This window comes from Haemaphysalis longicornis, unplaced genomic scaffold, assembly GCF_048455015.1.
Source record: "Haemaphysalis longicornis isolate Haplotype H1 unplaced genomic scaffold, Haemaphysalis longicornis Haplotype H1 scaffold_4, whole genome shotgun sequence".
In the NCBI taxonomy this organism is placed as follows: domain Eukaryota; kingdom Metazoa; phylum Arthropoda; class Arachnida; order Ixodida; family Ixodidae; genus Haemaphysalis; species Haemaphysalis longicornis.
In genome coordinates, this window is record NW_027526361.1 from 180715152 (window position 1) to 180741329 (window position 26178).

The window sequence follows — 26178 nt, forward strand, 5'->3', positions numbered from 1 at the left end:
GGATCTTTTCTCCTTTTTTTTTGTATTTTACGAGAGGTGCGCTGTCTATCGCTCCCGCATCCGGCCACACGCGCAGCGGCTGGTTTCGGTATCGTCCTCCAGGCGCTTCCCGCTTTTTGCGCCTGCGAAACTGATGTCTATCTGATTTCGATTCGCTCAAACAATGTCGGCTTGTTACTCTCTCGTTTTTATATATAATTTTTCTTGTGTTACTCATGAACAAACCACATGTATGTAACAACACAAGCGATTTTTTTTTGTCACTTCATGGTCACCCTAAAAAAATTACGACAATTTTTTCTCGGAATAGATTCATCCGAAGAATTTAACTCGGCAATAACAAAAATCGACCCTGGGGGGTCTCGCATTTGGCCAGAAAATTCGACCCTCAAAGGATAATGCACCTCTAATGGCTGCCTTCCACTGGTTGCAAGGAATGTGGCTCTGTGTAGTGTCTCTGTGTAGTAGGGCTCTCCTCCGCAGTGTTGCAAGAAGCCTGTACCAACAGTGTTGCCTCCTCCCACTAAGCCCGGGTACGTCCCCTTCTGCTCTCCCCCTTGCACTGACACAGGAGTGCGAGGCCTCCCTGGTGGGCTGGCAGGACTATCGGGGCTGCACCCCCCTGCACCTGGCCGTGGCCTCCGGAACGCTGCCTGTCATCGACCTGCTGGTATGTCTTCCGTCTTACCTGCCTGCGTTCGGGAGCTGTTAGGCGGGAGGATGAGTCACCAGTAATGCACGTGAGGTACCCTCATTGTTCTGGTTTTGGAAAGCTGAGCTAGTCGGTAATGAGCGTAATAAAAAATGATTAACAGCGAGACGGACACAAGAACAATGGGAAAGAAGCACCGGACTTCAACTGAAGCTAGGCTTCATCGCTGACTTTAGTATTCGTTTGAAGTCTAGCATCGTCCAGTGTTACCGTCCTATCATCCTTGTGCATGTTTCCCTAGTAACCGTATCTCACGTACCCTTCTGTGCAGTACTAGCAAGGAGGATGAATTTTCAGGTGGTATACACGACCTAACTGTGCAGCACACTCCATAGCCCAAATTACCAAAACAAATCTGCCATTATGCACAGCAACGAGAGTTTGCTACTTTTTGAGTGCATGTAACACACTCTACAGAGCAGCACCTGCTTTCGAGTGGCTCTGCCCCTGGCCCTCTCTACTTGTAGCAGCATGTCCCTAGAAATAGGGAGTTTTAGCAACTTGTTCTACTTCACAGTGCCATGACAGCATCCTGCCTCAAGCAGTGGGGACTTTTCTTGTCATTCCTTTTTTTTTTTTTTTTCATTTTACAATTGCAAAAACAAACTTTGCTACAGAAATTGGTTTGCCCACACCTTGAAGCACCTTAGACAGTGCAGGGGCACACACTAGTCCATCAGGCTTCAAGAACTCTGGTACTATGTGCTGAAGTCAGTGCACTGGCAGCAGCACGTCTTCCACGTGGTCCTTGATGTGGCACACAGCTGCTCTTTTTGCTTTACCAATACCTCCTGTTCCTGCGCTCACGTTGTGCAGAGAGTCGAGGAAGGGGCATCGTAAGTGTGCGCGTGGAATTTTGGGGCCATCTGCTGCTCGCAGTGACGGGTTTCTCAACTTGTGGGGTACATAAGGCCAGTGCCTAAGTGTCGCTCCAAAACCGGCGGATGTGACGAAGCAGACAACCAGGACTCAAGAGACACTGTGTGGCCCAAAAAAGGAAGTGGAATCTCTCTTCTACTAACCACTGAACGAAGCAAACTAGGCAGCACTGTTTGTATATCGCTGATGCATCTATTGGGAACAGAGCGAGACAGCAAAGCGATATTTATGTGCATAACTATTTTTCACTTTTATTTTAATTGTAAAATGCTGCTGAGCTTCGTGCATAAATGACTCTTGGATGTTAGCACAGTGAAGGAAGTCACAGTCAAAAAGTTCTTTACCTTATCCTAAGCTATATAAACGCTCTGTGCTGCTTGCCTTGTTTACAAATAAAACCATTCAGCCACGCCTACTCACCATCACTTGCACGCAGTTTTTGCTTGTGTAAAGCAAATTGAGGCTCCGAGATACAGTATAGCCCACTTATAGCGAACCCGGTTTTAACGATATAGCGGCTATAACGAACAAATATTCGTTTCTCGTTACCATTGGTATACATGGATTTTCTGTCCAGATATAGCGAAAAGCGGATATAACAAAGTGATTTCGGTTTCCCGTTGTGTTCGTTATAAGCGGGCTCGCCTGTATTGAATCTAAGTTTGCAAGTGAAGTTGCAGGCAAACTGTAAATTGTTTCCTGAATCATGACAACACTGACCGAGCACTTGCTATGCCCCAGTGCAACCAAAGCATGTCGTCCACTGGGCCAATTTAGAGGTGTCCCAGAGAGAAAAAGGTTTTTCCTTTCATGGACATTTGGCAAGCGAGAGAACGTTTGGGTTCACCTATGGTGGATGTCAACCTTGTTATTGGCATCAGTGTGCTTTCTTATTAAACCAGCCTCGTTCCTTTGTAAAGCACCTCGCCTTCCCCTTAGATTCGCCAGGTGTAGTTCAGTGCAGCGAGCCTCCTAGACTGGCTGCCTTTCCCCGCCTCCTCTTCCCGCCTGCCGTTTCCGCCCGGAACCGAGTGTTGGCCGTGCACTGTGCAGACGTCGTGGAGCGAGTGCGAGGTGAACGCCCTGGACGACCTCTTCCGCACACCCCTGCACTGGGCGGCCATCTTGGGTGAGTGCAGCCACGTCTGCTAGCAGGGTGAGCCCGAAAACGTGCTCAGCAGAACTTGCTGTTGGGCGAGTTGGTGCATGTTTGGGGAAAAAACACGGGCTTTGCGCGAAGAAGACAACACATATAGGAAGGACAGGACAAGCACAATGTCGTCCTTCGTCCTGTCCTTCCTGTACGCATTGTCTTCTTCGCGCAAAGCCCGTGTTTGTTCACCAAGCACATGTCCCTCACTTTCTTGTTGTGACACTTATGCATTCATTTCTCTTCTCTGCGGAAACGAAAGTACATGGCAGAGAGAGAATTAAGCCCAGTCCGACCCAGTGTAAAAGCTGCTGAAGCAGCAGAGCTGTGGCTTTCTTGTGTCATCTCAAATGTGAACAGGCGCCCACCTCGGAGAACGGCAGCATTGTGGCCACGCAGCTTCTAAGAGCAAGACAGGAGGGTAAACAGCATTTCCTAGGTCGGCCACATTCTAGACGCCATAAATTTGGAAAAAAACTCTTCCATGCATCTTTTTTTCCCGGAAGGCTTTGTTAAATCGGGTTTGGCGGCGAAGTTTGTTTCGTTATTTCGAGGTCATAAAAGCATTAAGCCTATGGGCAACTGCAGAAGGAGTCCGAATTTGTTCGTTAAATCGGGAAATTCGTAAAATCGAGTTTCAACTGAATTGCGCGGGTCTGAGCTAGTTGGTGTGCGTCTACATCTAAAGTCAACCGCAGTTGGAAGAGAGTGAGAAGAAACGTGTTAAAAGGAGTACTGACAGGAAAATTTTATGTTCCATTTTTGTTGCTTTTATCGATGCTTTTAATGGTCTGGCGAACCCAAAACAGCACTTTAAATTAGGGGTGTGCGAATATCAATTTTTTTAATTTCGAAGCGAATTCGAATAATAAAAACAACGTTCGAATCGAATCGAATATTTTTCGAATATTTTTCGAATACGAATACTTATTGTTTTTTGTAAAATTAAAGTTTTCACCATCTAGAGACACAAAAACTGCAACTTTATTGCACGACAAATCATACAAAGTAAAATTAGAAATTACACAATACCATTGCACTCAACAGGTTAAGGTCTGCACTCACTTAAATGTTAACATGGAGAAAGGTTAACTGCTCGACATGTTCGGGGAGCAGTGACAACCTCCTGCTCGTCACGACTCCACCAGATACCGAAAGCAGCCGTTCACTTGAGACACTAGTGGCTGGCATGCCCGAGCCCGTGAACATTGCCGCGCGCTGATACAGTAAAATCTCGATGATACTAATCTTGCGGGACCGCGAAAAATATTCGTATCATCCGAAATTCGTATGAACCAACACAGACCAAAAAATTGAGCGCTGAAAATAAAGTTTTCGTTTATTTCTTTTCCTACTTTCGCATGAAGAAATTCGTGATTCTTTCTGCTTTTTTTAACCCCCATGTCGCAAAGCAGTCCTTTCTGGAGCACGTAAAGCTTGGCGCTCGTCTCCTCACTCACTGTGCGCAAGCTCGCTACACGCCGCAACAGTCAAGCGTGAACCGCATGGTGCGTTTTTGCACGCGATTCGCTAGCCTCGGCTCTGCGAGCGCTGTATTTTCACGCCCTCATCGACGATTTCGCGACCGCGGTAGCGCCTACCTCGGTCAGAAAATGACGCACGACGCGCGCGGCAGAATGGAGGAGCCTGACTACTTGCGATGAGATCGAGACAGCCGGCTTGGCCCCGCCGGAGATGGTTAGGCTTAGCACGCCGGCAAATATTTTACGGCTGCTTTCTAGCGGCGCGGATTATGTTTTATAGTACCGTTTTCGCCTGCATTATCAGCTCCTTTACCGCACAAGCAACTTCGTGTCTCCCTTGAGCCGCATTTTAAAGAGCGGTTAGAAACGGTCGCTCGAGCGCCCGCGCCACTTCGCGGCTGGAGCCGACGCCATGTTGGCGCCGCCGGCCGCGCTGCGTGGGGGTGGTTTCCCGGCGGTGTCAGCACGCGTTGGGCGTGCGCAGAGCGTTTTCGCGAGCAGAAAACAACACCGATACAGTCTGCGAAAGCACGTACCGTTCGCCGGGTACCTATATGCTTCGCGACTTTGCTGCTGAGACACACTCTGATTTATTTTTTTATTTTTTTTAGGTTTGGGTGGTTCGAATATTTCGAACCATAAAAGTGTCGTTCGAATCGAATCGAATACCAAAAAATTCGAATCGAATATTCGAAGTTTCGAATATTCGCACACCCCTACTTTAAATACTTTAGCGCGCGATAATTAATTACGTTGAACGGCCTGAAAATCGTGTGTTTCAAGTTCCCGTACTTTCTGCCCGAAAGGAGCATATGACAGAATCCCGGCATGACCTCACCGCTTTGTGCGGACGTCAAAACACCGCGGAGGCTGGTGGGGGCGTTGTTTCGACCGCGCCACCGCCGGAGCTGAACGGCTGAGCTGCCTGAAATTGCTAGGCCTACCATTGATGCGGAAATTTGACGACCGCTTTCAATAAAAGTTCTGATGGCGACTTCTGTTGCGATTCCGGGCTATATTATCGCTTCCTTTCCCGTGTGTGGAACTTCATTTTTGCCAGCAGTGCCTTTCTGGGCAGCAGTTATGCCTGTAGCTCTGGCTACGTACACCTGTTTGTGAACGCGCCGGCCCAGTTGCCGCTCGCGGGGCCGCATGCGTGAAGTGACGTCACGAGTTTTTGACGAGCGCTGGTCACGTCACTTCTTTTGGCTACCACGGGGTGATGTCACGCTGATGTCCATTTGCTGAGTGTCACTCCGCGTGCTGTTCTTTCGGCGCGATAAATGAGATCCAATTGAAGCATGTTCTTCGCGTCGCAGGCCGCTCATATTTCAGCCAGAGTACTCTGTCGAGTAAAGGAAGCGAACTGTGCAATAATATTAACGCCGAAAATTGGGGTCAGTGCCCCTTTAAGAGCATTTAGATTTTCGTAGGATTGGCTCCCTTTTCTCAGGAATCCCCAAGCCATCTTAGCATCGACTGAACTTGGAAAACAAACACATCAATGGAGAACATCTCGTCCTGTCTTGTGCTAGGTACATCGCTGCTATCACTTAATAAAAATAGCTTATAGCTGCAGTACAACAATGTTATGTACCTAGTATTTTTTCTCCCCATTTCTTGGCCTCAAGGTAAGGGGGCCGACCTATATTCCGACTTATACCGTAAGCTAGACATTAAAGGAGTACTGACACAAAATTTCAAAGCTGAGGTAACTGCCCCAAATTGCCGACGTCAGGGCTGCCGTGACGTGGCCAACGTGCGTACCACGTCACGGTTCTGGGGCTGACGTCATGCTGCCCATGCACGTGGAGATGGTGGAGACCTCACCCTGTCTGGAAGTGCACACGTTCAGACGGGCAGTGGTGGGACGAGAACGGTGACGTCACGTACGCCCTCCTGTCATGGCAGTTGCCTTGGTGTTTGTTTTGTTGAAACCAAAAGTGGCACGAATAAACGAGGCTCTAATTAAGTATTTATGCTGCAATTGACGATTTAATGCGCCATTCTATGATTAGTGGGCTGGAAGGCACCCATAACGGTGAAAAAAAGTAACACGGAAATTTCGTGTTAGTACTCGTTTAAAGGGACAGACAACCAATTTTTGTGGAGCACACGTCGCCTAGCTCTAACAAAAGCCAGCGTTTTATATACTGGGGGTAACCTCAACAAATTTCCAAGTAAAGAGGCAGAAATAATTTTAATTTCGCACTAAAATTTTCGAAGTGTGGAAGGTGGCGACACGTAGTGTCTAGAAGTGACACTACATTACGTGCCCAACCTGTTCCATCGATTTCAACTCATAATTCAAACACCGCATAAAGGAATGGGAAAGGTTGCAAAGTATTGTTGTTTTATACCCGTGCTACACGAGCGTGTGGAAGGTCATTTGAGTCGAATGACCTTCGAAATTTCAAATGTCATTCGAACTGGAACGAGTTCTGTCGATCTACACGGCCATTCTCAAAGGCAGTTGAAAGTTTCCGCGTTTGCCCGCCATGTTTTGGTGTCACCACTGCTGCCATGTTTCGTTCTTGGCGAAAATTTAATTTTAGAGTAAAAACGGGCAAGAAAGCAATTATTAGTGATCAAATTGATAACAATCTACAAGCGCGCACAAAACATGCACAAGGCAGCCAGTTTCTTTTTGTCTCGGTGTACCAAGTTACCTCGTAATCGTAGAGCGAGTGACAGTGAACGAAAACAAGTGAACAAGTGAAAAATTATGAAGTTCTTGCACTTGAAGCACAGTTTTACTCGTAAATAATTGTTTTTGTCCTTACGGCTTCCAGAAACTGAGCCCGAGGGTACGACTGTTCGTGTTTCAAAGGCCTTTGAGACTTTCAAAGGTCAGTTGTCGTGCTCCTTTGACTCAAATGCCATTTTAACCAAATACCTTTGAAAAACGTCGTGTAGCAGCTCAAAGGCGTCATTTGAGTCAAATGACATTCGACTCGAAGGCCTTCGAAACGCTTGTGTAGCACGGGTATTAGCCGGGGACAACGCCTCTTTTTACCTCACGTGCAGTTAAAAGTTGCCACCGCCGCACAACTCACGGTCACGGTTGACTTTGGTGGGACACGTATGGCTAGTAGATGTAAGAATTGCGGTTTCAAAAGTTCTAGGGCGCTATCAGCAAAACCGTTTTGTGTTAAGGTGTTTTAATGATGCCCTTCCATTGGGACAGAGAAAATATACCCGACAACGCTTGCTTGTCTGTCTCATTAAGGAGAACAGATGGAGCAGATGCAGCCCCTTCCTTGCCGAGTCCTTATGGCATCTTTGTCTGTGTGATTGGGGGCTGTGCAGGTGCACCAGTGTGGTTTTCCCCCAAAATGCTCATGGGCCGTAACACGCTGAGAACTAGAAGTCAGATCTTGAGGCCTTAATTAAAAAAAGCACATTTCAGGCATTAAAAACAGGCAGGCAAAACAACGTTTTCAGTTTCCAATGCTGAAAATATAGGCACTATGATTTTTTACACGAATGCAAATAATTTCATATGAAGACATGTGTGACCTGTGTCTACGACAGGAAAACGAAAATTATTATTGTTTATGATGGCACAAAGGCGCCAACTGCTCAACATAGCCGTTAAATTGTCCCATACAACTGCTGAACTAATGGCGATCCATTGGCTTAATCCAACAGGCACAGTGCTCGCATTCATGTTCAGTGGCCGCTGTCGCTTGCTCAAGCATCGCACACAGGGAAACAGGCATGAAAAGGAGCACCTAAATACTGATTTAAAAAGGGCTATACTCGGGCACAGGTTAAGAAGGGCAGTAGCTTTCGCATTGTGTCACTCCGCTGAGGCGACGGTCCCGTACTACATCAGCGCGGGCGCGCGTTTGCTGTTATTGTTGAAAAACTTTATTTTGAGCCTTGTGACAAGTGAGTTGTTCCTCAGTCCAAGAGACCACAAAAGCCATTGCGCTTAATGCGTGACATTACCTGATTTTTTTCACGTACTTTTTTTGTCATCACGGCAGTAATTTATAAGCAGATTAAGTCTGAAAAAATCACTGAAACGACTCGCGTCACGTTCAAAACACTCACCAAATTGTGCTTCTCGTCGCGCAGAGGAACAGTGGGCTGCAGTGATTAGGATCAGTGGCAACTTGTGTTGTCATATAGTTGATATCTGCCTGATGCAATTTAATTACCACGTGACGGAAACCTACACGAATAATAGATGCAATAGGGACTACGATTTATCAAGAAATTATTACGCTTTTACACGAGAACTGCTGGGTACAACTCTAGCAGCAGTTTTCTCATGTACAGTGATATCCTAATTCACCAATCAGTATGTTCAAAAACTGCTAAATATACCTGTGCATGCTCGAACGGCGTTTTTCAAGAGGCGTTTAGCAGTTGAACAGATTTTTGATGGCAAGGCGTGTTTTAGAGCCCATCGGCAGTGCGAGTTTTAAGGCGTAAGGAAAGGCAGCTGCTGTTGTGCTAGAGCGCCAGGCCCAGATTCGTCGCACGGGGCGACGCACCGACAGCGGTGCGGATTCACGCCTCGTCCAAACCAGACCAAGCTGCCCGTGGCCGAAAGGCTCAAACATGCACTGCTGCAGAGTTGCCTCATCCGTCTGCGTCGTGGCGGCTCGGCCGAATCACGCATCAGGTGAACGGCCGACATGCGGCTGCCTGCTTGGAGGCGGCTTCGCGGAGACGGCGTGGGCGTTGCCCTCCCTCTCCCCATGGTGGCGGCTCGGCTGACGCAACCGCTTCGCCTCCATTCGTCCAATTCCAAACTTTGGCCAGCGAGAGTCGTGATTGGAGCGGGTATAAAAACCCACCTGGAGGCACTTTTATCGTAGGCATTCTTCGCAGCATTTTTTCGGCGGCGCTTTTCGGAGGCACCGAGTGGAGAGGTGCTGTCGCCTTTGTGCGAGCCATGTAACGCTGCTGTTACCCTCGTAAATACTGTATATAAATGTTGCTTCAACTTTTCGGTGGCACAATCCCTCTGCTCTGTGCCACGTCGATAGTGGACGGAGCAAGGCAACGCTGCTACACCGGTGGCTGCGCTTGGATGGCCAGCCGCAACAGTGGTGGCTGCGGTGAGAGGGTCCAGTCCCCAGAGTGGTGACAGCGTCGGGATGGCTGATTCCCGGCATTGGTGACTGCGGTGGGATGCGCAGTCCCAACACTGCACAGTGGCGTTTTGCCATTGGCTCTTCATTATGGGAGCAGTCTGCTCACAAAAGCGTGTTCTATATGCCCAACCATTGCGTTGAAAATACAGTTGGATTTGAGTACGCATCTAGAAACGAGGATGCGACTGCACGTGGTTGAGAAATCTGTTTGGAGAGCACGCGGAACGTAATCTAAGAAAGACGAAAACGTGGCGCAAACAAGACGTGGACGAAAGAAACTCGTCTACGTCTTGTTTGTGCCACGTTTTCTCTTCCTTAAAATATGTACCAACTAGCTCAACAACAAGTTTTGGTAATCTAAGAAATACTGTAAAAATTGTGGGAACAACAGGAAACTCTCTAGATTGTTCTAGTATTCAAAATTTTGCCTCATGTCACCGAGAATGAGCTGGCGGTGCCGGCGGTTGTTTTTCGGGAGTTAGTTGGACTGAAGGACTATGTGGAATCTATGGAGCTCTGAACAGTCAGCGCTGTCCGGTAACGTGCCTAAAAATCTCAAACAGCACCCGAAAGCAGAAGTTGAGGCTAAATAGTTTTCATAGAGGTGCCAATTTTGAAAATAGGCATTAAAAATACATAGTAATTTATAAGCTTTTGTAGTCATTTAGGCAGAAATGCCAAAATTGGCATTTATAGGCGCTATAAAAACACCATAAAAGCCCTTCGTAACCTCTCATTCATGCTTATAATATATCAAAATGCTGTGATACGAGCGCAAGGAACAGAATAGGCATTTGATAATTCTTTCTGGTATTTCCCCCTATTACATTACTGCCGAAATGTTGCACGAAATTTTGAAGTGTTCGAATATTTCATATCTTTTATTGGCTGGTTAAAAAATCACTTTCGAAGCTGAAGTTGAGTGAGTTACCAAGGGCTGTGAGCTAGCCTCACGTCATGCAAAGTTGTATCTTGTCTTTATGGCCCCTTAAACTTCGCGTGGTTTGTTTTACTTTGGCAGTAAACGAAGTCACGCACCCACGCACACACTCAAATTGTTCAGACATTTGTGCCATGCATGCCGTACTCAAGGTTCGCACAGGTCCTTGAAAACATTGAAAACCCTTGAATTTAGAAGTGGAAATTTTAAGGCCTGGAAAGTCCTGGGATTTTTAAAGGGTCCTTGAAAACCCTTGATTTTTCAGGAGATAACCAATGGTCCTATCTTTTCACAAGAATTTAAAGTGTTTGTCAATTTTAGGTGTTAAAAATGTACAGAAACATTGTAACAATCAAGTTTCAGTGTATTGCGTGAAATTACGAGTTGTGGATTCTCATTATTACGAGGCAACATTGGGAGAAGCACTCCTCAATAGAATTCGTGTCACGATACAATCCCGTGAAAGCCGGCTTCTGTTCTCTATCTTGCATGTTCCAGCTAGTCTGTGGACGGCCTTTCATTGCATGTTTGCTGTGCCTCATACGCTCCATTTGCGTTTGCTTTTACGTGCAAATGGTGCACATGTACATAGTTCATCCTGCCATGCAGCAACACTTGCTGAGTTAATTTCAGCTGATACTCTTGCTGACAAAGCAGGAGATGCAGGCAACATTAACTAAGTTTTGAAATCAAACAGCCTCAGCAAAACACCAAGAAAAAAGAAAAACCTCTAAATATAAACTATGAAAAAAAAAAAAAACCTGGGGGAGCATTCATGAACCCATAGCACCTATCTAAATGTGCAATAATGTTCTTCGGTATTAGGCAATATTAAAATTTTGCATTTCGTTTAGAAAGTTATAAATAATCCCAGATAAAACATAAGATGGGGTCTTTGAAAATGTGTTTGCTGGTGCTTGAAAGTCCTTGAAAACCCTTGAATTTTTGCTTTTGAAGCCCGTACGAACTCTGGTTCTGCTCTTCGGAAATCTATGCCAATTTGTGGGAAAGCCATGGGCACAGGCTGGGCCGTGAAATTTAAAGTACCATGTTGGAAAGATTGGTAAGAAGAGAGGGAGACAGGGAGGGAAAACTCCACCCTGAGGACAAAACACGATGGCAGGTGACGGTCAGGCTGTTTACACACATTTGGTCAGAGGCAGATCAAGATTGAACCATCTTGTTGTAGGGGTGAGGCAAAGGGCCCTGTAGCCTCGGTGGAGCATGGCTGGGCAGCAGATGTGGAAGCATGTAGGCAGCGTCCGTCATGAATTCCCTAGCCATTGCAGAGCTGTTGTTACGACCCACTGCTGCCATACCTTCTGGCACCACCGTGGAGTGAGGGCCTGTTCAGTCGTAGTAGAGTTGAAGAACCGAGGGAGCTGGGGGACATGAGTTTCAGCAGGCAGCGCTTTCCGGGTGGAGATGAACCATTTTGATCATAGGATAAACGGCAACTTGGGCGTGGTAGCTTGAGAGCAAGGATAAACTTTTTTCTGTATTCAGCACCCTGCTCAGATTTCTAGTGACATTGGGTGCACAGTTTTTCACTGAGTGTTCTGCCTGCTGGTAAACTGGGAACTATTCTCATTGGGCTCCTTGTGTGCGCTAGCTTATTTTGTTTTTGTATCACTGTTGAGGCCGCAAAGGATCGCTCCTTCCTGCTTGCCTCAGCCGTCTCTCTCCGATTTGCCCAGGTTGGTGCATTCGTTAGCCTCATACTGCCGACCTTCAGTAGCTCCAGAGGGAGCGCTCATCGCTGTTGTTTCAGCACATTTGCTGTGGCTGTGATTGGGAAACGCATTCCCTCCCAAGAGGAGTGCTTCTCCCCTATGCTTGCATGGCAGGATGCGAACTGGGTACACGTGCTGTTCTCAGAAGAGCAGCAACACGTGACGGCCGGGCGCCAATAAAGGGGCCATGGAGACAGTGTACAGCTTTGTTCCATTTGACAGAGCTAGCGCTTGGTGTCTCACTGAGCTCCATTCCAGACATGGAAGGCGCTTGTTTATTAACCGAAAAGGCGCAAGAAATATTGGGAAATTTTCAAATTCCATGGCATAGCGATGTATTATGGGCAGCTGTGACGTAATATGAACCTGCACGAAAAGCTTAGTTATTGGTATAATGCTAACAACTCAACCACCAACCTCAATCGCCACATTTCGAACGGCCGCTGGAAGCTACTTTCGTTCCCAGTAAACAGTTCTTTCCTTCTTGTTATCCAGATACGTGCATTGTATATTCATTGGATACTTATTTCGGTATTCTAATCTTTTATGCTGATTTCTTTTTGGTGGGTGAGTTTATTATTTTTTCATGTGTCCGTATGTTCACCTTGCATATTCTTTTGCCTGTACTTTCGATTGTATTTTTTTTCGGTCTTCTATGCAGATTTTTTGAGAGGTGCATTTAATTGCATTTGTTCTTACGCTTGCTTTGTATTTACTTCTTTGTTTGAACCTGTATATTACCACTAGTAGCGTATAACTTCTGGAAATCTTATTGTTTGTTTTATCTAAACCGCATTTCTTGTGTAACCTAAATCTTCTCTCCATGTACAACTGTTTTTGTATTTGCAACCTAACCACTCCCTTCTGTGACGCCCTCCGGGCATTGAAGGTATTAAAATAAATAAATAAATAAATTGGTACGCTAACTGCATGTTAGCATTGAAGTGATATGATCGAATGAAACTAGAGACCTCACTGCAATTGCCCAATCGCGTTTCCTGGCGTTGGCTTTGACGGGCAGCCGACAATCAGGTCGTGTGACGTCTGAAGGGAATTGCTTTCCTTAGTCTCTTCACGGTTTGTTTGGCGTTTGCGATAAAACTGCCGTCGTCGTGCTCGACGCAGAGCAGCCTTTGCAGTGACGTGTTTTGTCTCCACAGTCCCCGGTCACGGTCCTTCCTTTGCTGCAGGCCGGAGGGAGGTGGTGCAGCTGCTGCTGGACCGGCGTGCCGACCCATCGCTGGCCGACCGCACGGGTGCCACGCCCCTGGGCCACGCCTGCTGTGGCCCCCCGACTGGAGAGAGCGAGGCGCTAGTCACCATGCTGCTGTCGCGGCACTCGGCAGCCCCCCTGCACGCGGCACTCATGGGCGCCACCCTGGCCGGAAATGCGGTCGCCGTGCGGGCCCTGCTCCGCCGCGGTGTCGCACTGGACGCAACTGGAGCAGCTGCAGGTGAGGGCTGTCGTTTATATATGTATTCATTTACTGTATTTTCGCACGTATAACCCGCCCTTGCATATAATCTGCACTTCCACTTTCAGCCCGCTGGAAAAGAAAAAAAAAAAAATCCTCGTGTATTGCCCGCACATTTGATACACCAAAGGCTGCACCAAAGCTGTCAACTCAGCCCAAGCAACAAAGCTGCCCAAGCAACACATCACATACTATGTAGACAGAAAAAGCACACTATATATAGTAAGTAAAATACACCGACTGCAAGGTGAAAGTCAAAATTCAGTCAGTGTCACTGCTCTCGCTAGAGCTATCACTTGAGCCGCAGTCCTCACTGTTGTACACAAGGTCATCTTCACGGCATAATGCACATTGCTGTAAAGCTGCACTAAGGGAATCACCCCGCGTATTACCCGCACCCCTACTTTGCCGCTTAAATTTTTGCATTTTTGGTGAGGGTTGTACTGTTGATTGATTGATTGAGGGGTTTAACGCGCCGACGCAACGCAGGCGATGAGGCGCGCCATAGTGGAGGACTCCAGATTAATTTTGACCACCTGGGGATCTTTATCGTGCGCCGAAATCTCGGCCGGAAATCTCGAAAAAGCGGCCGCCGCGGCCGGAAATCGAACCCGTGACCTCGTGCTCAGCAGCGCAACGCCTTAGCCACTGAGCCACCGCGGCGGGTGGGGTTGTACTGTATTTATTCAGGTATTTATACTTTTACCCGGACGGAATTGTTTGAGATAAAACTGTGTTAGGCAAATCATTAATGAAAATTAAAAAAGCGAGGGGCCCAGCACGCTGGCCTGGGGAATGCCTGAGTAGGGGATGCATCAAGTAACATGTTCACTACAAAACCACAAGCATCAATCTTGAACTGAGGCAACAATAATGCTTAGGAGTAATCGCCTATCACTCAACATTGTCATAGTTTTGTTTCTTTATTTCAGGCTTTCTGAGCGTCTTTCTGTAAGCATTCCTACTTAGTCCAGCCGGAAAATTTCAGTATTTGCACTGTGGGCTGCATCTTAAAAAAAGAGACTGCCCAAAGTTGGACCTACCTTCCTGATTTTATTGCAATTGGGCAGGCAGTCATAGCTGTATGTAGATTGAGAAAGTGTGTAAAAGAAGTTGAGAAATGTGCATGATGAGGTGAACATGCTTGCCTGGGAAAAGTATCGGGAAAAACACAATTCTTTTCACTTTTTTGTGCCATTTAGCCCCAATGAGCTGCAGGCCATACATACTACTGTGGGAATATTTAGCTCAGTTTCTTTTTGCAACTAAACAAAAATACAGTAGAGTGCCAGTTACTTTTGTAAGAAAGCTGTACCTGGAAATATGCATAAAAAAAGCAAATAAGCATTTCTTGATAAAACCAAGCACCAATCGCTATCAAAACTTGTTATGGCGAAGTGAGTAACTGCATAGTGCGAAATGTCGTCCGTCTCTCAGAACTCATGTTTGGGGCGTCGAACCAATATAAGCTTGTGATTGTTCAATTTTGGGCTAGCTGTGGCTTATTGCTTTCCATTTGTTCGTGCCGCTTGTCTCCGCCGCAACTCGTGCGCATAGGCTTGCGAGGGAGAAACATTGTCAATTGAGAGCCCATGATGTGCGTGGGCTGCACTCACCCGGTGTGGAAATTACGAGTGAGGGCTGTTTAATTGTTGAGGGACGACGCTTGTCATTTGCTGACTTGGCAATACTAAAAATGAGTTTCTTTTTGTGCACATGTGGGGAAACGAAATTACTGGGTGCAGGCACTGAAGTACCGTATTTTTGGGCGTATAACCTGCATCAAAAAATGCGAAAATTTAAGCGGCAAAGTGGGCGTGCGGGGTTATTCCCTTAGTGCAGTTTCATGGCAATGTGTGTTGTGCTGTGAAGATGACCTTGTGTACAACAGTGAGGACTGCGGCTCAAGTGATAGCTCTAGCGAGAGTAGTGACACAGTGAATTTTGACTTACACCTTGGAGTCAGTGTGTTCTACTTACTAAACGTACACTTTTTCTGTCTACATAGTATGTGATGTGTTGCTAGGGCATCTTTGTTGCTTGGGCTGAGTTGACAGCTTTGGTGCAGCCTTTCTTGTATCAAATGTGCGGGCAATACGCGAGGATTTTTTTTTTCTTTTCCAGTGGGCTGAAAGTGGGGGTGCGGATTATATATGCAAGTGCGGTTATACGCGCGAAAATATGGTACGCTTATGTGCTTTAACGATGAAAGCATTACGGCAGTTAGAATTGGTGATTCAGAAATTAACCTAATGGCGGAAGTCATCTTCACTTGAGTGGGTATGTAGGAGTGTGGCTGGGCTTGTTGATCTCCAGTGCAAGCTTATGGCAGCTGTTATCGCCAATGAGTAAGTATGCAACCAGTCCGAGGGCTCTTCGAAACTCTCTGCTGAACAGCCACGAATTTGTAATATGGTGGTCTCTTGAAATGAGCATGACGCACATGCGATGTAGCAGTGAAGTGTCTCCGGGCGAAGCCGTAATTCTTTCACTTTCGAAAAACGTAAGCAGATTTAAGTGCACCTCGGAAGCTGTGTTAAGTGTGGCATACGGCTGCAGTAGTGGTTGAGAAACTTGCCTTTCACCTTGGATTCCTGGGTTCCATTATTGTGCATGCAAGGTTTTTCTGTTTTTTTAATCGAAAGCACGGAGAATTTCGGGGCCATTTACTGCTCACATTGCTGCTGGGTTTCTTGTCTCATGAGGCACACCATGCTTTTGCTTTAGTGAGTATCTGGGGACATTGTTTTAACCTCGTGAATGGAAAACCATCGTAACCTAAAAAAAGTGTTGTTTGGGCAGAAATTGTGCTTTGTAGAACCGTCTTCCACTCAAAGCAATGAGCTGTGACCGCCCTGAACAACTGTGGCTGTGCCATTTTGGGTTGAGCGGGATTGCAGAGTTGTGCACGCGTGATAGATCGTCTAGATGGTATTCACAAAAAAAAGTTTAGCTGTCAATTTCTTCGCTTGGCAACACTGGAGACGGCCATGTCTGTGCCTCTTCGCCACAGACATGCTTGTGCCAGCGCGTCCGCAACTTGCACAAAAAAAAAAAAAAACACCGGCGTGCATCGTCTGCCATGTTTGAACCCGATTCTCAACGGTGGGGTCAACAGATATGTGAATAATTGCACTCACATTGGAGTCGGGGCATTACTTTGCGCTCAGTGGGATAGAAATTGGGACATCTAATACACATCGTGGGCTTAGCCAGGACAAGTACTGCAGAACACCTGTAACGGGCGTGTCCTTCATTGGAACAGCCGAGAGCTCAACCCCTTCGAGGCACAGGCCTACGCCCTTGCAAGTCGATTGGTGTATAAAGGCACCCCACCAGCTCTCCGTTGTGGTCTTCCGCGAAGCGGAAGCCAACATCTAACTGTAATATACAATCTATGCCATGAGTCGTAGAATCGCATTTAGAATACGAGGAGCTTATCGTTGTTGGCTGATTCTAGAGCGAACGTACACAACCGCCAGCTGCCCCACGTACGGCACCAAATGTGCAGCCCTGCATTCCAACGGAAATGTAAATTGGCGGAGTTGATATAATTAATCGCTACAAAGCGTAGGTAAAGATAATTAGTCGAACGTAATTTAGAAAAAAAAAACACATGTACAGAAAGTAGAAAAATGAGAAATATAGAGGTCAAATTAAGAAATTCAAGAATATAAATTTTATACAGCTGCTTGACAAAAGAAAGACAAAAATAAAGTAGCAGCAAAAATAATGACAAAAGTGTGAATAAAAGAAAATGCGCGAACAGACAAAGCTTGTGAAGCCCTGCATCTGCGCAGAAATTCACAATTGTTGGAGTCAAACAGATTTGATTGTTATAATAGCGCGAATAGAGGTAATTGATCAAACGGGATATTACAAAACAAGAAACACTACGAAGAATTTATAAAGGTAAACTTATGAATTTAAAAATATCAGTTCTATACATCTCCTGCGCAAAGCGAAGACAAGAATAAAAAGCCCTGACAAAAATTAACGACGGGCACACGAATAAAAAAATCTTAAAAACTGACCACAGTGTAATGCCCTGTGCATTTGCGCAAAAATGTATAATTGGCAGTGTTAACACGTTTAATTAATCGTTATAATAGCGTGAATGGAGATAATTGTTCGCACAGAATCTTACAAGAGCCACAAATAGAAACTAACTACGGAAACACGTATTTAAACGAATTGTCTAAACCTCTTTCTTTGCATAAAACTGAGATAACATGTTGAATATCTTTAATATAGTGTAAATCGAGCTAATTAATTAAACGAAACTTGAAAACAGAAGAGACAACAAAAATAAATACAGTAGAATCTCGATGATACGAATCTCGCGGGACCGCGAAAAATATTCGTATCATCCGAAATTCGTATGAACCAACACAGACCAAAAAATTGAGCCCTGAAAAAAGTTTTCGTTTATTTCTTTTCTTACTTTCGCGTGAACAAATCCGTGATTTTTTCTGCTTTTTTTAAACCCCCACGTCACAAAGCAGTCCTTTCTGGAGCGCGTAACGCTTCGCCTAGCTTCGCGCTCGTCTCCTCACTCCCGGTGTCCAAGCTCGCTACACGCCGCAACAGTCAAGCGTGTACCGCATGGTGCGTTTTTGCACGCGATTCGCACGCCTTGGCTTTGCGCGCGCTGTATTTTCACGGCCGCATTGACGATTTCGCGTCCGCGGTATCTCCTACCACGGTCAGAAAAAGACGCTGACGACTTGCGAAACGCTCGAGACAGCCCGCTGGCTCCGCCCGAGAAGTTTAGGCTTAGCACTCCGGCAGATATTTTATGGGCGCTTTCACTAGCGGCGCGGATGGTGTTTTATAGTATCGTTTTCGCCAACGTTATCAGCTCCTTTACTGCACAAGAAACTTCGTGTCTGCCTTGAGCGGCATTTTAAAAAGCGGCTAGAAGCAGTTGCTCAAGCGGCCGTGCCACTTCGCGGCCGAAGCCGCCGCCATGTTGCCGCCGCCGGCCGCGGCGCGCATGGGGCGTGCGGGGAGCGTTTTCGCGAGCAGAAAACAACAGCCCGGCCGTTTCTGGAGAAAGAAGAGTGACAAATGTGGAGAGAGAGCCGTCACTTGCTTGTTCGGCAGTCGGGCGCCTCGCCGGCTCGTTCGTATCATCCGCCGGGCCGCGCAGGTCCGTTCGTAACAGCCGAAATTTTTCCCATTGCAAACAATGCAATTTTGCCGGGACTTTTCAGAAATTCGTATCATCCCGAAATTCGTATCACCCAGAATCGTATCATCGAGATTCTACTGTAACAGCCTTTAATAAAAGTGATTTTACAAAATGAGAAAATAGCGGAGTTAGCACAATTAATAGTTCCAAATTCAGCTAGGTTATAGTGCACTGATCTAGCTGAGTTTCCTTAGCGCACAGGTATACAAGCAAAAAGCATTCTCAAATGCAAACACAGACATGTAATAAGTCGCACATCACGCACTAATTATGCAGCTTCATATGCTATGATGTATCGTGTAGTTTTTTGCAGATCATGATTAGTGTTTTTTAACTGCCGCGCATATGCGCTATATTAGTTCACAAAGCGCTTACTAAGACCTCCCAAACACCGCATTGCATAGAACCACATTGCACTGCATTGCAATGAATGGTGGTGCCTGAATGTACCACGGTTGGCTTGCGTCGGACTTGCATGCTGAGGAAAGATCTATTAAGCAAACCAATCAAGCATTCTTAATACTGTATTTGCACGACAGATGCTTAGGCAAGTTGTCACTCTTTCAGATAATGTTGGGTGAGGACGTGGGAGGTTTTTCAAGGGCACCGCGTCTAAATACACATCCAAAAATTTAAAAACAAAAAAAATCAGAGCCCTTCCACCCCGTGAAGAGGGATGGCCAGCAAAGCTACAGTGCCGAGCCTCAACGCGAGGTTTGACTGGGTCGTAGTCCAAGGGGTGCACGAAGCAAAACACGTTTGTTTGTAATTTGCGATTGAGCATTGTTCTTGATTATTAACTGAAAGTCCAGTCCTGTCCAGTCACGGCTCCTCGCGCATGCTCAGCCCGGCTCTTCACGAGCTACGTGAAACGGCTATCAAGCAGCTCCGACGCAGCGTCAGACTTAGCTACTGCGCATTTGAGGCGCACACCTGGGCACGCCCGGCACCAGTGCGTCTGCCGCGGCTGTGACGCAACACAATCCAATCCAATCCAAATCAAGCCAAGCCAAGCCAAGCCAATCGAATTCAATCCAATGCCCCTCGCGCTTGCGCAGAACGACCCTTCACGGCACACGCGAAACTGCTCAACCTCGGCCAGTGTAGCTGACGCTACAAAACATGCAGGAATCGTGGGTAGAAATTTATTAAAGTGCGTGTATGGTTGTATGGTAATCACGGCACATGCTCTATGAAGGCCCTAGGACCTTTTTAATTTTGTATGATTTTTTCCATGCCCCGGGGGTGTGGCGTGCAGTTTTACGATTCCGGGGATTTGAGTGGGCTCCGCAACGTGGCGCTACGCTAGCTAGCGATTCCTGTCTACATCACTCTGGGACCGAAGACGATCTGCTGGATCCTAGCCATTTACAGCTTTGCTGTAAAATAAGGACGCGAAACCGCAGAATAGAGCCCCAGAACCGACTGTGCTTCGTTCGGGTGATTGCTCTTTAATCTTTGCACTTGCGCGCCTCATACTATTAAGTTAACCATAATAAAGCTATTGGTTATTGTCTTGTACCTGTTATTTTAAACCTGGTGGCTCGACTCAATTTGACTGCAAGATGCGAAAATGCGCGTTTTCTCGCTTGCGCCAAGCTGCCGCGGAATAGTTGATGCATAGCTGGCGAGCGCCGCGGTGCAGCGGAAGATGTGGCCACGCCCCCTTTTCAACTTATGCTCTCTCCGGCCGATTGAGACGGCCGGAGCAAAACGCGCGCGGGGGAATCTCAGAGGCCGTGAGTGCACACACGTGGTTGCCCGCATGCGTGCCACGCCAGTGAGTACAACCTATAGTACACTACGGCGCAGCTCGAGATCGACAGGGGAAGTAGCCCCTGCACCTTGCCCTGCACGCGATGGAAAGCGTGGCACCGTGAGTATTCCGAACACGACACGAGTCGTTTCTGCCATTTTTAACCCTTAATCTGCTTATAAATTACAGCAGTGATGACGGTAAACTGAGCGAGAAAAAGCAGACGATTTCGAGCGTTAGGCGCAATCCCTTTTCAAAATACGTGCACACGTTGACGCTGCAGGTCTGTTGCTTCAGTGGAATGATATACTACGTGAGCCGTTGGTGTTCCCAACTTGTACATCACCCGCCATAGTGGCTCAGTGGCTAGGGCGGTGTGCTGCTAAGCCTAAGGGTACAGGTTTGATCCTGGCCACTGCGTCTGCTTTTCAGATGGAGGCAAAAAGTGAAAACACCCGTGCTTCGAGTTTTCAGCCCCTGTTAACGACCAACTGCAGTAGAGTATGAAATTGTGCGAGTTGTAAGGTACTCGTGATGGGCACGTGACGGGAAGACACCGGGTAAATGCGTTTATTACAAAAGGCACTGGGGAGGAGTCTTCAGTGCAAGACCCCTTGAGCTTCTCCAGCCTCAACAGCCCTCAACAACTCACCCACTTACCCACTTACCTACCTACCTACCCGCCTGCCTGCCTGCCTGCCTGCTGACCCACCCAATTTTTACGTACCGTACTTACCCGATTCTAACGCGCCCCCGATTCTAACGCGCACCTGATTTTCCAGGCAAAAAAACCGAAAAAACTTGCACCTCCGATTGTAACACGCACGAAACTTTGTGAGCAAGAAAAAACGAATGTGAGAGAAACGGGCGATTTATTTCCCGAAGTAATCTCACTCATCTCACTCCTCGTTGCTCTCTGCTGCCCACAACATCTCGTCCTCGGTGCCGTCAAGCGCGTTCGCGATGCCACACTTCATAACGGACGTTCAACCATGGTCGATGGGATCATGGCCCACGCCTCGCACGCCTATCCTGCGAGCTTCTCCAGAGGCGCACGCTTCATCCGACCGGTCGTTTCGAACGTGTGAGAGCCGCTGCTGCCATTGCTGTTATCAAGCGCGCAAGTGGAACAATTTGACGATTTGTGTGAACACCGATAGAAAAGCCTAGGCGCCTATGCTTCCTGGGTCCGAAAAATCGTTGCTAAGAGCTTTGGCGCCATTTTGAGATGGTGATGGCGATGGGTGGGACGAAGTTTCCAGTTTGGGCAGTTTCGGTTTCGTATCCTATCCTAACGCGCATGCGATTTTTCGGCCTATTTTTCCGGAAAAAAAAGTGTGCGTTAGAATCGGGTAAATACGGTAAGTCTGTCTGTCCGTCCGTCCGTCCAATGTTGCGTGTGTCTTGACCATCATGACTTAGAGATACCAAGGTTGTCAAAGTTAATCCGGAGACTAGCCCAGGTGTACCCTTGTGCTTCTGACCCCATGATAAACCGATCAATGAACCAATTATTATTATTATTATTATTATTATTATTTCTGTAATACTGCCGACCTTTGAAGCAAGGTCCTTGGCAGGAGTGAGCGATACAGTATACGGATGACACAAGATAGATGAACATGTATATGAAAGCAGTTCACGGGGGTACTGCCACGAACCATACAGCACCTCATACAAAATCAAGCCGGGGAGAAGCAAAATTTCACAACACGACTGCCAACACAAGAGATAAGCAAGAATAAATGCGTCGTCTTCAACGACAAGATAACACACTGACCACATAATTCGCTTTTTGAAATAGCATTTTAGAAACCGGCGCAGGACAAGTAGTAGGCGTTGCGGCGCCGTGCGCGCACGACATGATAGTCCAAGAAAAGAACGAACGAGGGGGTGTAAATCAAGAGTTATTTTTTAACGCTGATAGAAAAGGTTCAAGGGACGCACATTCCACAATGTCTGCTCTTAGCCTATTCCACTCACGAAAGGTTCTCGGAAAAAAAGAATTTTTAAAGGCATCCGTTCTGCAAGAGAAGTCTTTTAGTTTTTCAGAGTGTTGTGAGCGTGTAGAACGGGCAACCACTGGTTCCATGTACGTATTTTTATTTATGCCTGTTTTGTCATGGAAAATTAAATACAGAAGTATTTGCCTGTCATAATATCAATCAATCAATCGTGGCGCAGTGGTGCGGGCGGCCGCCAGCCAGGGCCACCTGGCCGTTCTGCAGCTACTGCTGGACCTGCGAGGGGTGAGGGAGGCCGAGCGGCAGAGCGGGGCCACCCGGCAGACGGCGCTCATGGTGGCTGCCTGCGGTGGCCACACCCCCTGCCTGCTGGCCCTGCTGGACGCCGCTGGCACCCCCAGCCTGCACTGTACCGACTCCGGGGGACGCACTGCCCTGCACTGGTGCGTCTCTGGTGCCGTCACTGCCAAGCTATGCTTCCTGGCCATGGTGGTCGTCGTCTGATTGAAGGGGCCACACAGACTAAGTGAAAGTTTGGTCCTGATAACAACGGTGCCGGTTTCATGGCACCGTTCAAAGAAATAACTGAGATGTGAAGCAAAACAGACCCGAGCCCCTGCCCGCCAGTTTCTCTGGGACATCGCAGAATCTTGTTTGTGTGGTTGGCCGACTGCCGACCTAAGCCACCACCAAGAGACGTGGCTGGACGATGATTGTGAAGGGGCCTGTTTGATCGTGTCACTTGGACGGTAATGTGCGGCTGACACGGTTACGTCTGAGCTCTGACTGCTGGCTTCCGTTGCCCAACTCCTGTGGTGTGAGATGGGAAGGCTTTTCAATATTTCTTGCGCTTCTCGGTTAAAAAAAAAGCCTTTTGTGGCTGAAATGGCGCTGCGTGAGTTCTTTCAGGTTAAGTTGTGCGTTGTCGTCATGGTCCCTTCAGTGTAAGAAACAGAGCAGTGTACATTGGATTGGGTCTTCTCTGCAGAATGCCTTTTAGCCCAAATGTAGTATCGGAGCAAGAAATCTTGGGATCTGAATCTGTAGCTACTTCAGAGATTCACATAACTTCGCCTGTGATGTGGCCCTCTCTCCAGCCTGCGAGTTGACGTCGAGCGATCGGCGAGTTCTTTTCGCCAGCACAAATTGTACCGCAACGAACCCAGGGGCTGTTATAAATGTGGTGGGGCAATGAAATATTTGAGATGCCGTCATGGCACTTTGCGAACCCACGTGATTGCCGTGCATTGCAGCAGCTTGTGGGTGTCACCTGTGGGGGGGGCCTAGTCATGTTTTAATTAAGGTGAAAGCCTCAAGGGGCTGGCACACTGCTCTTAAAACAGCTTCCGTTAATTTTCAAGTAAACTGTGCGAAACTTGTCAGTCTTGCTGTTTTTGTCCCCACTGATTTGAAATATGCTGTTATTTTTTCAGTCGTTCAATTAGTTCCCAAGATAATTTGGGCTGATTAGCCATTTTTAGTCAAACAATAGACAACACAGTGTTGGTCGTAAAACTGTAATCTTCGTTTTCCAATACTATGTACCCTGGTGAGTGCAATGTAATCAAAGCAGTTTTTTGATGCGTCGCTTGAAACTAATTTTACAGCTAATTCCGCTTTTCTGATGGAGGCGAAAAGCAAAAACGCCCGTGTGTACGAGATTTCGGCGCACGATAAAGACCCCCAGGTGGTCAAAATTAATCCGGAGCCCTCCACTACGGTGCGCCTCATCGCCTGCGTTGCGTCGGCGCGTTAAACCCCACAATCAATCAATTTTACAGCTAATTAAACATTGGTGGCACCAGTAGCACCAGTGCCCATTTCAAACACTGGAGGTTAATGAGGTGTTAAATTAGTTCCAAGCGATGCATCAAAAAACTGCTTTGATTACATTGCACTCACCAGGGTTCATAGTATTGGAAAACATAAACATTACAGTTTTATGACCAACACTGTTGTCTGTTGTTTGACTAAAAATGGCTAATTAGCCCTAATTATCTTGCCAAGGGGAAATGTGGTGCAGTGTCTAGGCAGAGATGCATTTCTACAAGTGGTCGCTGACAGGTCGCTGACAAGTGTTTCACATTCACAGGATATGGAGTTGCAAACAAGTTCCAAGCTTGCCTGTGGCTTCTGGAACAATTACGTATTGTCGTTTGAAGAGTTCTTGAAGTTGTTTTATAATATTAATGTGTACCTGCTGAAACACTTATGCATAAAGGCTTCTTTAAGAACTCCATGCCACAATAACAAGAAGGATAATGTTTGGGTTGCCTTTGTCGTCTGTAGCCACAAGTAGCCATGTTGCAAGCCAGGCCAAGCAAGAGTGGAACCCTGTCAGCTGTTATGATGTTCCCTTATTCAAAACATGCTTGGTAACTTGTTTCTTCATAGCTATGTCTGCCAAATCTTTGCTCCACTTCCTTGCCACCTCACCCTAACTTGTTATGTAGCATTTTTTTCAACCACGTTTTTTCTTTCAATGGTACCACGTGTGCAGGCAGTTGTATAAATTTCGGGCTAAGCTATTTGCATTCCAAAATTTGTGATGCAGCGTGCAGCCAGGTACTGGACACTTGCCCAGCTCTACTTTTTGTTTTTGTGGCTTGCTACTAGGTAAGAAGGGAAGGTATGAAGGAGCAATAAGCACCCCCTCTTCGCGCAGTAGTTAGCCAAGCCAAGCCCTTACCATTTTAAAGATGGGCTGTGAGGCATGGAACGGCTTTCACTGTTAGGTGCCCGTAGTACGGTGAGGCTGCATGGAGTCATTAGAACAGCCTGTTTCAACCAAAGATTGAGCGGTGCTTCCACGATGTTGGTTGTGGCTGGTGACGGCCAGTCCTACCCCCCCTGAGCAGCCACGCGTGTGTGCAGGGCAGTGGTCGGGGACCAGGCGTGCGTGTGCCGCCTGCTGGTTCAGCGCGGCTGCCCCGTCGATGCACCGGACCACCAGGGGTGAGTGTCGGAGGACGAGGCAGGGGCCGTGGGCATCAGAGGGCCCTCTGGTTCTCACGCGCGCACGCCCGATGCGGAGAAAATGTGGTTAAAAAAATGTACAGTTGTACAAAATGGTGTAAAAATGCACAAAAGTGGACAATTTTGGTTACATGCCGAGGCGCCCACGTGTCGGGATTCTGGCACACGTTAAAGATGCCCCCCGGGTGGTCTTTTGGCTACAAAGCACCTTGTAGACCAGTTGTTGCAGCGCCGTGTTAAGGGTGCTCTTAAAACTGTTCGTAAAGGGTGCTCTGAACACTGCTCTTAAAACAGCTCCTTTTATTAATTTTTAAGTAAACTCTGTGATACTTGCCAGTGTGGCTTATTTTTTTCCACTGATTTCAAATATGCCACGATTTCTTGATTTGGTCAAATAGTTCGCAAGATTATGAGATAATTAGTCATTATTGGAGGAACAACAGAGAAAACAGTGTTGTTGATAAAAGTGTAATGTTTATATTTCCCAATACTAGGAACCCTGGGGAGTGCAATAAAAGAATCTGTTTTTCGATGCGCCGCTTGGAACTAATTTTATAGCTCATTAAACTTTGGTGGCACCAGTGGCAAGGAGCCATTACGAATGCCCATTTCACATGATTGCATACATGACCAGAGGAGCTCAATCTTTACAAGCTGTGAAAATATCAGCCTCCTAACTTCATTATTAAAAAAAAAAAGTTGTTTCGATGAGCATGTCCCCTTACTAAATAGATTAAGAGCCGATTAAGATGGCTGGCGTAACTAAGATGTCGCAGCTTGCTTTCATAGCGTTGCCTGTGAAAA

At 47.0% G+C, this 26178-nt stretch overlaps 1 protein-coding gene across 3 annotated transcripts in view; it reads left to right on the plus strand.

Annotated features, from left to right (window-relative positions):
• The window catches only part of LOC144179539 (uncharacterized), an 80775-nt gene that overhangs the window by 23988 nt on the left and 30609 nt on the right, over nucleotides 1-26178 (plus strand). For all 3 annotated transcript variants that reach the window (XM_077707929.1, XM_077707930.1, XM_077707931.1), the window contains 5 exons: nucleotides 572-670; nucleotides 2645-2720; nucleotides 13200-13463; nucleotides 22619-22841; nucleotides 25273-25353. In XM_077707929.1, coding sequence (XP_077564055.1) covers nucleotides 572-670; nucleotides 2645-2720; nucleotides 13200-13463; nucleotides 22619-22841; nucleotides 25273-25353 — 743 coding nt within the window. The remainder of the gene's footprint in view (nucleotides 1-571; nucleotides 671-2644; nucleotides 2721-13199; nucleotides 13464-22618; nucleotides 22842-25272; nucleotides 25354-26178) is intronic.